The following is a 15,563-nucleotide window of genomic DNA, read 5'->3' as shown; positions in this document are numbered from 1 at the left end:
AATTGCTTTTTAAAACTCCTGAAAATTCACAGGAACAATGTAGATATTTTACTTACTTTTCCTAAATTAGCAGTATATAGATACACATATTTTTATATATGGATAACATATATCCATACATGCATATCAAATTTTAAACTACATAAGATGTTGGCACAAACTTTAAAGAGTAGGAAACATTAATTTAATCCCAAGTGTTTATCTTCCTTGTCGATAAGCCTAAGTGTTTGCTCAACAATGATTTATAACAAAAATATTAAAGGTTTATAAAACTTACCTTTACAGATTGTAATTAGTTATACAGTATTATTTATAAATGCCTGTTACTTACTTCGTGATAGCACTTATAATTCTTATTTAACTTATAATAATTGGATATCTTTTTTAAATGTGATATATTGAATCACATTGCTTTCTAATTATGCAATAAACAGTAATTATTACTTACATTCTTTGTTATTATTGAATATAGCAACGTGCTCACTGTCCTAGTAAATACTTAGTCAAAATGATAAAATATGTCTACATGGTATTCTAGTCAAAAACACCTCAAATATAGTCATTTTCCTGATTCAAACTTGGTCATTTATATAATTTATCATGGAAACACCAGAATGTGCATTGATTGTTTTCTAAATAGATATTGTTAAATATTTGGGAAATAAAATGACAGTAGAATTTTAAAGAAGTAATTTTGAGAAACAGGACTCTAACCCCTTAGGAAAAAGAACATGCATTGCAACTTTATTGATTTTATTCATTAGTAATACCAAAGTATTATTTTCAGAACAATATTCACTTTAGCTGCCAGATCACATGTAACTAGACACTTTTAGTACCTGGGGGAAAGGACATGCAAATATAATTCACAAAAAGTAAAAAGCAAAACCCCCCACAAACCCAGGCAAAAAGCTGAGCCCTTGTAATCACAGCTAAGCATATTGAAACCACAGACGGTTTTCATAGTTCAAGCGCTTACTTCCCTCAGCATCCGTGGATGTAAATCTCTCCTCATTTGTTGAGTTATATCCTGAAGCTTGGCTATCATAAATGACATGGCTGGGGCAAGAGATATACATGTTTAAAACTCTTGATACAAAATGTGTTTTCCAAACATTCATGTGATTATAAGCTCTTGTGCACTGCTCTCTAGATTCACAAAGTTATCATGGCCATTGAGTACCTACCTTAGGGCATCATTGCACATAATTATAGAGAATATCCTTTATATCAAAACAACAGCATACCTTTTTTACAAAACTATTAAAGTAGCCAAATTAAGAAAATTGATGTTGCCTATTTCAGCAAAGGTACAGTATAAAATATATTCAGGGCCTTAAAATTGCTATAGTCTCTGACATGCCGTTTTTCAGTAAAAAGTTAGAAAATATCAAAATTTGTGTGCAAAATATTTATTATAGAATTGTTAATGAGAGAAAAAAGAAAACTGTTTAAATGACAAACATTTGAGGAATAGCTTAATAAGTCATAATGCAAATTTAACCATAAAATTATGAGTTTTTTATAACTTAGAAATATGACTGTTTTATTTAAATGATAATATAAATTATATACATAACTACATATATGTATGTATATATTTATTATATACATATGTAAAATACCTATAAAATGGAAAAAATGACTAGAGAGAAATAAACCAATTTATTACAAATTATTAATCATCTCTAGTTTCCTACTCTTGTCATCATGTCTGATTTTCCTACTAGTCTTTTTTTTACAAAATATCTAATATTAGCCTGCAAGGCTGTAACCATTTTATAGATAGATGATAGATAGATAGATAGATGATAGATAGATAGATAGATAGATAGATAGATAGATAGATAGATAGTAGATAGATAGTAGACAGATAGTCAAATCATAGTGAAGTTTGCAATTTCAGTTCTGTCTTTGATTTTGGATTATTCTGTAATTGGTTCTGTTTAATTTATGTTAATGATTAAGTGATTTTCATTTGTATCTCTCTCTACATGGCCATGCTTATCTTTTTCTAATGTATTAATAATGAATAAAAATGATCTCAGTTAATTTGTGGCTAGAAAGTAAATGTCTTGAGAAACTTAGGTGTCACAAGCGTTTTTGCAAATTTGCATGTGTAGAATCCACTGTACCAGACGGAGCGGCTCTTTGTATAAAGGCCCACATTGGTCTTCCCTATTGGTCCTCACACTTCTCATTTCAATCAACCTTTCTTTACTGTGTTGGCAACAAGTCTTTCCTTAGACAATTTCATATTTCTCACATTTAAATGAAGTAATGTTTAGTGCAAAGTGGCTTCCTTTAAAATATTAGTTATCTGTTAGACTACTGATGTTATTCATGTATTTATTCAAGTGATATTTCTGAGCTTCTACTATGTGTCGGCCACTGTTCCAGATACTGAAGATGGAGCAGTGGACAAAGCAGAGAGGGTTCCCATTTTATGAAGCTGAAATTCTAAAGGCAAACAGTTCACAAAGAAGTACACAAAGGAATGTGAAGTACAAGTACTGGAAATGTCCTAAGGAAGAAGTGTGCAGGGTAAAAAGCATAGAGATTGTGTAGTAGGGGCTATTTTAGATTAGTTGTTCATAGAAGCCCTCTCTGAAGAGGTGAGGTTTGAGCAGAGACTGAATGAAGTGAAGGAGCAAACCATAAAGAGATCCGAGGAGAAGCATTCCAGGTGGAGAGAATCACACTGAGCATGTCCTGAGGTGGGTGCATGATTGATGTGTTCAAGGAATAGCACAAAGGCCAGCGTGGCTGGGCTGCAACCAATGCAGGGCAGCATGGCCTATGGGAAATCATAAGGTCTTGCAAAATGCTGTAGTTCTTACATATCTGTATCATCATGATGATATTGACTGGTGCTTCTTGTGAATTTTCTGTGTCAGGCACCTTGCTGAGTGCATTGTCTCATTTGTTTCTCATAACAATCCCTGAGATAAGGACTGTATGTGTAAATTGAGGTCTCAAGAAATCTGTTGACTTGCCCAAGACCGCATACCTAGCAAATGATGGAGCTAAAACTTCTTCCCGGCCAGGCTCGGTGGCTCACGCCTGTAATCCCAGCACTTTGGGAGGCCAAGGTGGGTGGATCACGAGGTCAGGAGATCAAGACTATCCTGGCTAACATGGTGAAACCCCGTCTCTACTAAAAATACAAAAAATTAGCAGGGCGTGGTGGTGTGCGCCTGTAGTCCCAGCTACTCGGGAAGCTGAGGCAGGAGAATGGCGTGAACCCGGGAGGTGGAGCTTGCAGTGAGCTGAGATCACACGACTGCACTCCAGCCTGGGCCACAGAGCAAGACTCCGTCTCAAAAAAAAAAAAAAAAAAACTTCTTCCCAAGAACTTGAATTTCAGAGTTCATATTCTTAACTATGCAATTTCTACAGCATCTCACTACAAATCAACAGAGTGACCTTTAAGAGAAGGACTCAGAAATGTGACCAGGAAAATGTGTTTTGGAGACAAAATGTTCTGAAGTGCTTATCTTTGAGAGTATGGTTTACTTTATGTTGTATCTATAGGAACACAAAATCAAAAAGCTTTATAGGGTAGATAGAGTGAAAAACCTACTGATCCCTGAATAAATCAAAAGGCACAGTTAGACTCACTGACAGGGATTTTTCCTTTCTAGGAATGCAGGTTTAACCCTTTGAAAATGCTGATCAAATCACCAATGTGGAAGTGGTATTCAATAGTTCCATTTTTTTCAAGCTGCTTACAGTTAGGTACTGAATTATTTATGTCTGAGAATAGACAAATCTGATAAAAATGTGAAATCTTTCCAGATTATTATTCTGGAAATTAATATGAATGTTAATACTTTAATAGTTCTTATGATACAGCTGTTTGCTTGTTCTTTGTAAAGATTATCTGAGAGTAATATGTCCTGATTTGGGAATGTATGTTAAGAATTACAGCAGGATGGCCGGGCGCAATGGCTCACGCCTGTAATCCCAGCACTTTGGGAGGCTGAGGCAGGTGGATCAGGAGGTCGAGAGATCAAGACCAACCTGGCTAACACGGTGAAACCCCGTCTCTGCTAAAAATACAAAAAATTCTCCGGGCGTGGTGGCAGGCACCTGTAGTCCCAGCTACTCAGGAGGCTGAGGCAGGAGAATGGTGTGAACCCAGGAGGCGGAGCTTGCAGTGAGCTGAGATCACTCCACTGCACTCCAGCCTGGGCGACAGAGTGAGACTCCGTCTCAAAAAAAGAAAAAAAAAAGAAAAGAAACGAATTACAGCAGGAAAAATTGGTAGCTGCACCATGTGGTATGATGCTTAATTTGAACAACTTAACTTCTTACATATGTTTAAAAATTGCAAACTAGCATGCAGGAAACATGCTTTAGTCATTTTTTTCAGTTGGTTTACTTACATGCTGTAAACCATATCATTTGCATTCTGTGGACAATAGGAATAAGACTGACCACTGATATTTCCTGTTAAATCAAAGTAAATGCAATAAACGTGGTTTCAGGTATGGCAAAATTCAGAGGCTGATATGGTGTCGGGGGCTCAGTGTATGTCTTCACTTACCTTTCTTCTGTTGGTGTGTTGGTGTCATTCTTAAGCTGGTTTTCTCTATGTGAAGGCAAAGATGGTTCCCAGGAGCTCATAGTTTGGTGACTCTTGCAGCAGTGCCCACTGGGGATAAAAAAAAAAAAAAAAGAAATAGAACATTTCTTATTAAAGGCATCCAGCAAAAGCCCTGGGGATGACTCAGATGACTGTGAATACTCTGGCCAGATCTGGATCATGACGGGTGGGGAGTCCTTCTTGCACCTCTGTACTAAGACTGGGGTAGGAATGATTTGCCAAAGGAAAACCAGGCAGAGTTGAAGAAGCTAGAGGCACTGGAAAGCCAAAAACAAACAAAATGTTATTTTAGACATGTAAAAATTAAAATCTAATTTTTAAAAATGCATTTTCTGTTTCTTACTGTATTCCAAATACACTATTCATCTTTAACAGACAACTCAATCTCTTATTGACATCAAAAAATCTTGGATGATCATTGTATAAACTATATTTCATTTATGCCAAGAATGCAATTTTCCTATGTTAATATCTCTGAATTTGGGAGCTGTTATAATCAGTGGTGTGTTATACTTTAATTGGCAGCATTTTTTTTATATCTTAGAGCTACATACAAAATGGATGACATCTTAGACTTAACGAAAAGTTGTATTTTTCACACTGTATACTTCAGCTTTTAATTATGTACTAATTTATACATACTAATCATATAAATATGTCCTTAAGAGCTGTGTCTTTGTGTTATACTAGCTTTGTAATAGTAGCCATTGAATCCTATTTGTCCAACACAAAGTTTGGCACATAGTAATCAATAAGTGTTTGTTAAACAAATGAGTGAATAAGTTTGTCAATTAATTACTTTTTTTTTGCAAATGTGTGTATGCAAAACATCTAAATATATCTGTATGTATTTAGATGTGTGTGTGTGCGTGTGTGTGTGTATACACAGTCATGCATCACTTAACAGCAGAGATACATTCTGAGAAATGCATTGTTAGGCAATTTTGTTGTCGTGTGATCATAGAGTTTACTTACACAAACCTAGATGTATAGCCCACTATATACCTAGGCTATATGGTATGGCCTATTGCTCCTAGGCTGCAAACCTGTAGAGTGTATGACTACATTGAATGCTGTAGGCAATTGTCACACAAAGGTAAGTATTTGTACATCTAAACATAGCTGAATAGAGAAAAGGTAAGTCTTACAGGACCACCATCCTATACGTGGCCCATACTTGACTCAAAATTTATTATGCGATGCATGACTAAAATATATGTAAATATATACACACACACATATATATGTGTGTATATATAGAAAGAGAATAGTTGAGTACATACAACAAAGATGCAAAAATATAAAACTTACGTAAGACAGAAGTTTATTTCTCTACAGCAGTTGGTGAGTATGCAGGGAAAGCAGGTGGCTGTGCCCCCCATGGTCACCCAGCCTGTCGGGTTGGACAGGACCTGTCGTATTCTATGCAAGCCTTCTATTTCTGGTCCAAAGGGGCTACACTATTTGTTTCCATTTCCAGGCAAGAGGAAGGTATTTTAAAAAGGATTCAGAGAATCCTTTTAGGATTAAAAAGGATTAAGTTAAAAAAGTTTAACTTAATGCACCAAAACTTGTACAAATCATTTCCTCTCACATTCCATAGGTCTGAACCCAGTCCACTGGAGACAGCTAGCTGCAAGGGAGACTGGAATGTGTAGGCTATAGCCCCAGGCAGCCACTTGCTAGGTTAGAATTTGGAAAGTTCTATTTTTTAAAGGAGGAAGGAGAAAATGGATATTGGGGTGATAATCTCAATAAGAAGTTAAGATTCTTGGCAAAAGTTTGCTTCTTTTTCCATTTCCTCGTGATTTTCTAATAATACCTAGGAAAATATTTTATGAGACAATGAATATAACTAATACAGGTTGAGTATCTGTATCCCAAATGCTTGGGACCAGAAGTGTTTTGGCTTTCGATGTTTGTCAGATTTTGGAGTATTTTTATGTATGTGCATAATGAGATATCCTGGAAATGGGACCCAAGTCTAAACACAAAAATTGTTTATATTTTATAAACACCTCAAATACATTCCCTGAAGGTAGTTGTATGCAATATTCTTAATAGTTTTTTTATGCATGAAACAAAGTGTGTATGCATTGAACCATCATAAAGCAAAGGTGTCAGATGTAGAATTTTTCACTTATGGCCTCATATCAGCACTCAAAAAGTTTAAATTTTTGAGCATTTTATGTTTTAAATTAGGAATGTTCAACCTGTATTGAATTAAAGGTTTCCTTGCATATTTGAACGTTAGAAAAATATTAATTTTATTTCAACAATATGTACTAGTGAATATCATTTTGTATAATCATATAATATGTAAAAACACTTAGTTCATCCATTCATTTGGGATTTATTGGGTTCTAATTATGTGGCAGGCATTGAGCTAGACCAATGGTTATTCTATTGTTAATTTTAGTCACTAGATGTTCAAATGGAGAGGTATGATTTTCATAAGGCACTATAAAATAATATTTTAGTATGAACATATTTAAGATTCGGTGTAAATAAATGATCATATGTATAAATAAATGTTTCTCTCTCAATTGATAGGTTCTCCGAGTAGTTCGGCTGATTAAGATTTCACCTGCATTAGAAGACTTTGTGTACAAGATATTCGGTCCTGGAAAAAAGCTTGGGAGTTTGGTTGTATTTACTGCAAGCCTCTTGATTGTTATGTCAGCAATTAGTTTGCAGATGTTCTGCTTTGTTGAAGAACTGGACAGATTTACTACGTTTCCGAGGGTAAGAGTTTTAAAAATGCAGTAAGTTAAATTCATTGTTCTTATTTTAGTAATAATGATTAACATCAAAGTAATTTCACTTTAGTGGTTCAGAAGTATTATCCTATTTTTGATAACTTGGGATAATTAGATTTTAATATTTAAAATTGTCTCTTCTGCAGGGTGCAGGTGTTTGAGACCATTTTCAGCATTGTCAGATTATATATCAATTCTAAAATTCTGGCAATAATCTAATAGAGTTAGATGCTGAAACCCGAATGCTAGGGTTCTTAGCACCTATAAATTAAAATATAGCAGAATTTTAAAATAAAGCTTGCATTTTTGTGTTCAAGAGAGTTAACATATTTTTAATGTTTTATAGTTTATATATTGTTATGTTAGTCAGAATCTAGAAGGAAGCTTTTGATTTTCAATAAAATAAAATTAATAGGCTCTTCAGATTTTAAATGTCTCTCAGCTTTCTCATTAGAATTCACTTAGGCTAAAAAGGAAGTTAGAAATCAATGGATCCATAAACAAAAGTCATGTAGGAGGTACAGCTCCTAACCAGAAGGACCTTGAAATTTAACTCTATGTGGACTTAGAAACGTAAAAAAATACAATGACCAGACAAATAATGTATATATTTTTACCCTAAGTTAAAATAGTAAGGCCTATTATATGGTGTATTAATCCATTGTTACACTGATGATAAAGACATACTCGATGAAACTGGGTAATTTATAAAGAAAAAGAGGTTTAATGGACTCACAGTTCCACGTGGCTGGAGAGGCCTCACAATCATGGTGGAAGGTGAAAGGCAAACCTTACATGGTGGCAGGCAAGAGAGAATGAGAGCCAAGCTAAAGGGGGAAACCTCTTATAAAACCATCAGATCTCGTGAGACTTATTCACTACCACGAGAGCAGCATGGGGGAAACCGCCCCCATGATTCAATTATCTCACACCTGGTCCCTTCCACAACACATGGGAATTATGGGAGCTACAATTCAAGACGGCATTTGGGTGGGGACACAGCCAAACCATAGCATATGGGAAGAATAATATTGGGGTAAAAACAACATATATTTTTAAAAGTTAAGGTTTGACAGCAAAAGGGTCTGTACTTTTAATGGATAGCTTAGCTTCATTTTAGGGATTTAAAAAAAATCCTATGCTAAATTTCTTATTTGAGCTACCAGTGTTGGAATTCATCCTTTTATAATGCAGATTCGACATTCATGTGCTGCCAAGGATTTGTCGAGTGCCTTTAAAGAGTCTGGTCATTTAGGTAATCATGGGGACATAAGTCCTCAAGAAATTCTCAGTTGAGGGGAGAAACCAGTAGGTAAGCACAGGGCACCACAGGCCTTGATGAAGGCAGACACCAGGTGCTCTGGGGACACAGAGACAAGGCCGATTCCCAGGCATGGAAAAGTCCAGAAAGGCTTGTGGGAACAGGTGGGTCCAATGGCTGGATGTAACCAAAGGAAGTGCAAGGGAACAGATTCCCGTCACAGGGACAGCATGTACTAAATGTCTGAGGTGAGCAAATCCTTCTTCCAGAACTTAGAGAGCAAGAAGCATCGATGGTAAGAGGAGGACAGAAGGCCAAGCAACTCTGAAGTCAGTTGAAAGTGTGATCGTATCTGTCATGACAAACTCCTATCAACTCTAGTAGGGAAGGCACCAGATTCAAGACAGTGAAGAAGAGACCCAGAGCCAGCAGACGAGACATGGGGTTTTATTGAGGGCTTACACACAGGGGAGGGAGTCCAATGGCGGCTGGCTGGTCAGGAGAACCAGACCTGCTTGCAAAATGCATGCAATTTACATAGCATTTTTACTTAGCACACTCCCCCAGCAACCTCCACGTGGAAATCTTAATTCACCCCAGACTCGGGGCCTCAATTCCCTGTATGGCCAGTGTTCCACGGGAGGAGATGAGGACTCAGATGTTCCTCATAGACAAGGAGCCAATCTCTGGGTTGGCCACTCCCAGATTCCCTAGCTCAGAACACACATTCAGGTGTGTCTGGCAAGAAGGGTCATTCTCAGGGTATGCTTGAGTTATTGCTTTCAGGTGCACTTACATACAATGTTTAAATGCTGATGAGAGAGGGTAAGTAGATAGTGAGGCTGGAGATGAGTGAGATAAGGAGGATGATGGCAAAGGTTCCTGCAGAGGTGAGAGAAGGCAGTACCCACAGCATGAGGACAAAGATCAGCCTTAGACAGGTGTTGAGCTGACAGGTGTCGAGGTGATCCTCAGGACAGCAAACCAAGCTGAAAGTTACAATCAAGCCTTTGTTCCCTCACTGCAACAGTACAGGCAGGAGGCAAAGGTAGGCACTGCTCTCCAGCTCTCCAGCGTCTGGAGGTGTTGGTTAAGGGTCAGGTGGATCAGCAGGCATGGGGGAGGGAGGGCTCTTTTCCTTGCTAAGCAGTCCTGAACAAAAGGTTCCAGCCATTCCTGCACCCAGGGAGGGGAAGCATAAGGAAGGAAGGGATAGGAGTAGAAAGGAATGGAGCCAGCATGGAGGAAAGTGCCTCAGCTGGGCCCTGATCAGGAGGCCCTGCACGGAGGCACCTGGTCTGGGACTGCAGCTATGGCCATGATCCCAGCTAGCCTGGCAGGGCAGAGCTCAGTCATAAATTGCAAGTCCCTCCAGAAATGGCAGTGCCCTGGTCATGCACCATGTCTAGGGTGGGGATGGCAGTGGTCCCCTAGGAGGTCTCCCAGGCAAGGCCTTGCCATTGCCTGTGATCAGGTCTGAATGGATCACACATAGGATTTTAGCCAGGAGCAGGACTCCTAGGGAGGAGGCTGGAGGGAGGCAAGCCAGGATGATAGCCACATCATTAGGCCCACCTTCTCTGGGTCTGCCCCTTCACTGGGTAAATAAAAAGAGCAGCTGGCCTTCTTTCCCATGGGAACATGGGGATGGTTATCTTAAGAGTTAAAGAGGTAAGAAACACTAAAAGCAGCTCAGCAGTCAAAGACGGGTTTATTTTGGAGAATAAGCTTGAGAGGAGCTTCTGGCCAATTTTGCTCAGGAGCGTGCTCTCTTACAGACTAAGAGTATTTAAGGGTGTAGGAAGTGGGGAGCTTATCGCAGGTTCGGAATGTTTCTATGTGAGGGAAAGTTTATTGTGGGGTTGGGATGTCTGGTTGGAGCGGAGGCTGTCTCGGGGTTGGTGTGTTTCTGGTCGGAGGGGGTTTATCTTAGGGTTGGAATGTTTTGGTTATGCTGACATTAGGCATTAGGCTGATGTTTGGGCGCTTGATTTGGGTGGTTTTTTAATCAAGGGGAACTTAAAATGGTGGTGTTTCTCCAAGATGACGATCTCTTGCTCTGTGAATCCAGTCCCTATCCCTATAGTTATAGAAAGGAAGAGGGGTGGTAGGTGTTTTTTTTTTTTTTTTTTTTTTTTTTTTTTGAGACGGAGTCTCGCTGTCGCCCAGGCTGGAGTGCAGTGGAGTGATCTCAGCTCACTGCAAGCTCCGCCTCCTGGGTTCACACCATTCTCCTGCCTCAGCCTCCTGAGTAGCTGGGACTACAGGCGCCTGCCACCTCGCCCGGCTAATTTTTTGTATTTTTAGTAGAGACGGGGTTTCACCGTGTTAGCCAGGATGGTCTCGATCTCCTGACCTCGTGATCCGCCCGTCTCAGCCTCCCAAAGTGCTGGGATTACGGGCGTGAGCCACCGCGCCCGGCTGAGGGGTGGTATGTTCTTTCTGGCTACTTTCTGCTGAGGGGGGGGTCAGGGGGTTCTTTGGTCTTGGGTTGATTGTAGGAGTAATGCCATCTGTAGATGTTTTTGGGTAATTGTGAGATGGCCATGATCCTGTCAGTTAAAAAATCTTTGAAAAAGGTGAATTAAGCCAGGTAAGCACATTAGTCCCAGGCATATTATTAGGAGAGGGCCCAAGAATGGGATGGTCCGTGTTAGGATTTTGTTTCTAAACCAAGAATGTATTTGGTTGTTTTGGTATTCCTTTCGTGTTGTAGCCCTCTAAGTTTTTCAGCAGCATCTCTTACTAGGCCTGATTGGTTGAGATAGAAGCAACATTCCTCACCCAGTGAGAGGCAGAGACCCCCTTTTTCAGTCATTATAAGATCTAATCCCAGTGTATTTTGGAGGACTGCTCCACCCAAAGAGTCTAGTTGGTCTTGGACTCTTATAAGGCTCTGGGCTCTATCTTCTAATAAATCCTGTAGTTCTGTTGAAAGAACTTTAAAGTATGCTAAGGAGTTGGCCAGTCGGCCTGCTCCCAATCCAAGCCCAGAGGTTATACATAAGGTGGCCATTAAAGGAATGACTTGGATGTTCCTCCTTTTTCTAACATATTGGATGAATGGAACAGGTAAAGATTGATTAGGAGGAACTAGTCCAGTGGAGGGAGGAAGATAAACTAGGGTACAGGTTCCGGTCCAGTTGGTGGGGAGACAAAGATACGTGTTGGTACCACAGAAAAAGAACAAGCCTTTGTCATAAATACACGCAGAGATAGGGAAAGAAAATAAGCAAATTAAAGATGGGGTGTTTTTTCTTTCCTGCGGTTTTTTACTCCAGGTGGACAAGGAGGAGGCCACGGAGACACTCACTATAGTAGAGATGTAGGAAGAGTTATTTTTTACACATTTAATGCAATCAGATGTTGCACCATTGACACTGAGCCACGGAAAAAGTTGGGCACTAGGGGCAGCACAACTTAGGCAGGAGGCATTGGTTGAGGGAGAGGCTGTAAACTAGCTGGTTGCAGAAATGCTCCATTTGTTTCGGTTGATACTTGGTAGTCAACGTGGTTACTTTGATGGTCAGAGGGGTGTTTAACAATGACAGTGTGGTTGCATTGGTTAGATGTTAAGGACCCTACAGGGAAATTTCCCTCTGAGGCTGAAAAGCAAAGTGAGGCTTGTTGTAAAAGGGGGGTGTGTTTAGTTATGGGCCCTTCAATGGGAGGGTCTTGGGGCTTAAGGCATTGTAGAGAGTTGTAATAGGTTTGAAATACTTTGTTGGCCTGATTGGCCCTGGAAGTGAAATAATCTCTGAACAGGCTGTCGGCTCTTTCAAAAAAGGAAGCTCCCTTTGGGAGTTTATAAGTTAGGGTTATATTTCCTGTTAAAAGGTCATGGAGAGGTGTAGGAAGGGCTGTGTAAGCTGAGGAAGACAGCGATAAGCATATCCAGCACTCTGGAGGGAAGGAAGAGTTAGCTCGCAGCAAGAGGTATTGTGTAAGGTTTATAGAGCATTCTAGTTTGAGAGCAGTGAAGAGTGGTTTTATTGGTGAGGTTGATATGATTAGGGAATTTATATTGAAAGAAACAAGCAAAAAGAGAAAAAAGTTATTTGGGTAGTAGTAAAGTCCTGGAAAGTTCCTTGAAGCCATAGGTACCATAGAACAGTCAGAAACTGATTAGCATGTATAATGGGAGCTTCGTAAGGGTACCACTGAAGGTCTGTAACAAGGTTGGTTAGGAAGCAGTGAAGGTTTGGGAGAGAAAGAGGCATAAGCAGCTTATGTGGATTTCTCTTCCTTTTCCTCCAGGATTCAGGTGAGGCGAAGAGAAGTGGGTCCTGTGGAGACACAAGAGAAGGCTGAAGGGGTTTTAGATTTGGTTGTTTGGGTATGTGGTGAAGGGAAGTCCGCTTTCTTGAGAGAAGTATAATGAAACCAGTTGGGGAGTCCCTGGAGTTTTGCTGCCGTGGGTGTAGTAAGGATAATCTGGTAAGGTCCCTTCCATTTAGGTGTGAGGAGGGAATTGGGGCTAGGACTGGGATCTTTTATCAGAACTCAGTCTCCTGGCTGTAGGAAGGGATTAGAGGAGTTGGCGATAAGTTGTGGCAGGTATTTGTCAGCATATTCCCAAATGAAATGGCAAATGGTATGTACAAGAGGGGAAATGAGAGGGGTTGGTAGAGGTGGGGCTTGACCCTGAGGTGGACTAAAAGGGGCAAGTGGTCTCCCATATGTGAGTTCAAAGGGGCTGAGCATTAAAGGTTTATGTGAGAGCACCCGAATTTTTAGAAGGGCTAAAGGCAAAAGTGTAACCGAGTCTTTATGTATCTGGAGTGAGCACCTGGTGAGGGTGTTTTTTAGAATGCCATTCATTTTTTCAACCTTTCCTGAAGATGGAGGTCGATAGGGGATGTGTAGCTTCCAGGTAATTTGTAGGGCTTGTGCAAGTGTTTGAGTAATCTGAGAAATGAATTCAGGGCCATTATCAGATTGAAAAGAAAGAGGCACCCCAAACCTGGGGATGATTTCTGTTATTAATTTGGAGGTGACATTAGAAGCTCGTTTGTTGGTTGTGGGAAAAGCCTCAAGCCATTCCAAAAAGGTATCAACCAGAACTAAAAGAAATCAAACCCTTTTTACTGGGGGTATATGGGTAAAATCAGTTTGCCAATCCTATCCTGGAAGGTGTCCCCTGGCTTGATGAATTGGGAAAGAAGAGTGTCTAGTGTTGGAATGGGGTGAAGCTTTCTGGCAAATAGAGCATTGATGGGAAATGGCTTTTAACTGTTCCTTTATATCTGGGGTTATGTGTATATGGGAACTTAAGAAGTGTTGTAGAGGGGAATGGCTAGCATGGAAGAGGTTGTGAATGTCCCATAAAAGAGTTGTTTTTTCCAGGGTCAGGTGGGACTAATTTGTTTTGTATGAACCAGTTTGGGGGGTTTGAATTGTGCCCCTGCCATGATTAGTTGTTGTGTTTGGTGTTCTGGATAAAAGAAGGGGATATGTTGTATGAGGGGAAATAAGTATTGGGGAATTGGGTGATTGGTTGAGGCATGTTTTGCCCAATAGTCAGCCTCATGGTTCCCTAAAGAAATGTGGCTTTTGTCTGATATCCTTTGCAATGAATAACTGCAACCTTTTCTGGAAGTAGAAATGCCTTTAATGGATGATGAATGAGTTTTCCATTAATGATAGGGGTTCCCATAGCTGTGAGATAGCCCCGCTCCCTCCAAATTTGGGCATTGGAATGGATGATGTTATAAGCATATTTAGAATTGGTGTATTATTAACTTGTGTGTTTTTTGGTAGGGTTAGTGCTCTTATTAGGGCAACTAATTCTGCTTGTTGGGCGGATGTGCCCAAAGGCAAGGGAGCAGCCTCTATGACTCTTCTAGATGGGAGAGAGTGGGTATCATAATAATATCCCTCAATGATGGCATATCCTGCTTGGAGAGGAGGGTTTTTTGATGCACTGCCATCTATAAACCAATCTGGGGCTCCCTTTATGTGAGTGGAAGTACGATGGTGAAACATGGTGAGAGAACTTTCAATTAGATAAGCGCATGAGTGTTGGTCAGGGTTTAAAATCGGTATTGAAGGTAAAAGAGTGGCGGGATTAGGTGGAAAGCACCTATGAAGAGAGATAGCGGGTTGAAGGAGGGTTAAACGTAGAGCTCGTATATGAGAGGATGAGATGGGGGTGAGCGCCTATGGCTGACCATATCTTGTAAACTGTGAGAAGAAAATACCTAAAGGAGTTTGTAGAACATGAGTTTTTGTGTCTCAGAGATAATTAGAGAGGCTGTGGCCAAGATTTTTAAGAAAAGGAACCAGATTTTATAAATGGGGCCTAGTTGTTTTGAAAAATATGCCACTGTTGAGAAGGAGTCTCCCATAAGTTGAGCTAATAGTCCAAGGGCCTGATTATGAGAACTGTATAAATATAGATGAAAAGGTCTTAGGAGGTTTGGAATGTCTAAAGCATGGGCCTGCAATAAGGCACGTTTTAGATGAGAAAAAGCATGATAAAGGTCTGGGGTGGGAGTGAGTGATTGGTCAAGATTTCCTTTTGTGTGTTCATAAATGGGTTTAGCAATAATGGCAAAATTTGCTACCCATAATTGGAAATATCCCACTAATCCAAGGAAGGAAAGTAAGTCCCTTTTTGTTTTAGGAAATGGGATTTGTTGAACACCTTGCTTTCGTGCCGGCAGCAATTTCTCGGGTATTTGGAGTTATGATCACAGTCCTAGGTATGAAACTTTGGGAGATGTTAATTGGGCCTTCCTTTTGGACACTCGGTACCCACCTTCAGCCAAAACATTTAAAATCTTGGTGGTGTGTTGAATACAATGGTCAAGAAAGGGGCTGCAAAGGAGTAAATTGTCCACATATTGCAGCAAAATCCTGGGTTGTAGAGGTAGTTGGGAGAGGTCTAATTGAAGTGACTGAAATAGTGACGGCTGTCTCTAAACCCCCAGGG

General features: G+C 39.9%; 1 protein-coding gene across 7 annotated transcripts in view; it reads left to right on the top strand.

Annotated features, from left to right (window-relative positions):
* The window catches only part of NALCN (sodium leak channel, non-selective), a 365,066-nt gene that overhangs the window by 176,387 nt on the left and 173,116 nt on the right, over nucleotides 1-15,563 (top strand). For all 7 annotated transcript variants that reach the window (XM_024231054.3, XM_024231061.3, XM_054529197.2 and 4 more), the window contains exon 13: nucleotides 7,163-7,354. In XM_024231054.3, coding sequence (XP_024086822.1) covers nucleotides 7,163-7,354 — 192 coding nt within the window. The remainder of the gene's footprint in view (nucleotides 1-7,162; nucleotides 7,355-15,563) is intronic.

The sequence above is a fragment of the Pongo abelii genome, chromosome 14 (genome assembly GCF_028885655.2).
Source record: "Pongo abelii isolate AG06213 chromosome 14, NHGRI_mPonAbe1-v2.0_pri, whole genome shotgun sequence".
Classification (NCBI taxonomy): domain Eukaryota; kingdom Metazoa; phylum Chordata; class Mammalia; order Primates; family Hominidae; genus Pongo; species Pongo abelii.
Note: the sequence above shows the minus strand (reverse complement) of the source record. Positions and strands in the feature narration are given on the sequence as shown.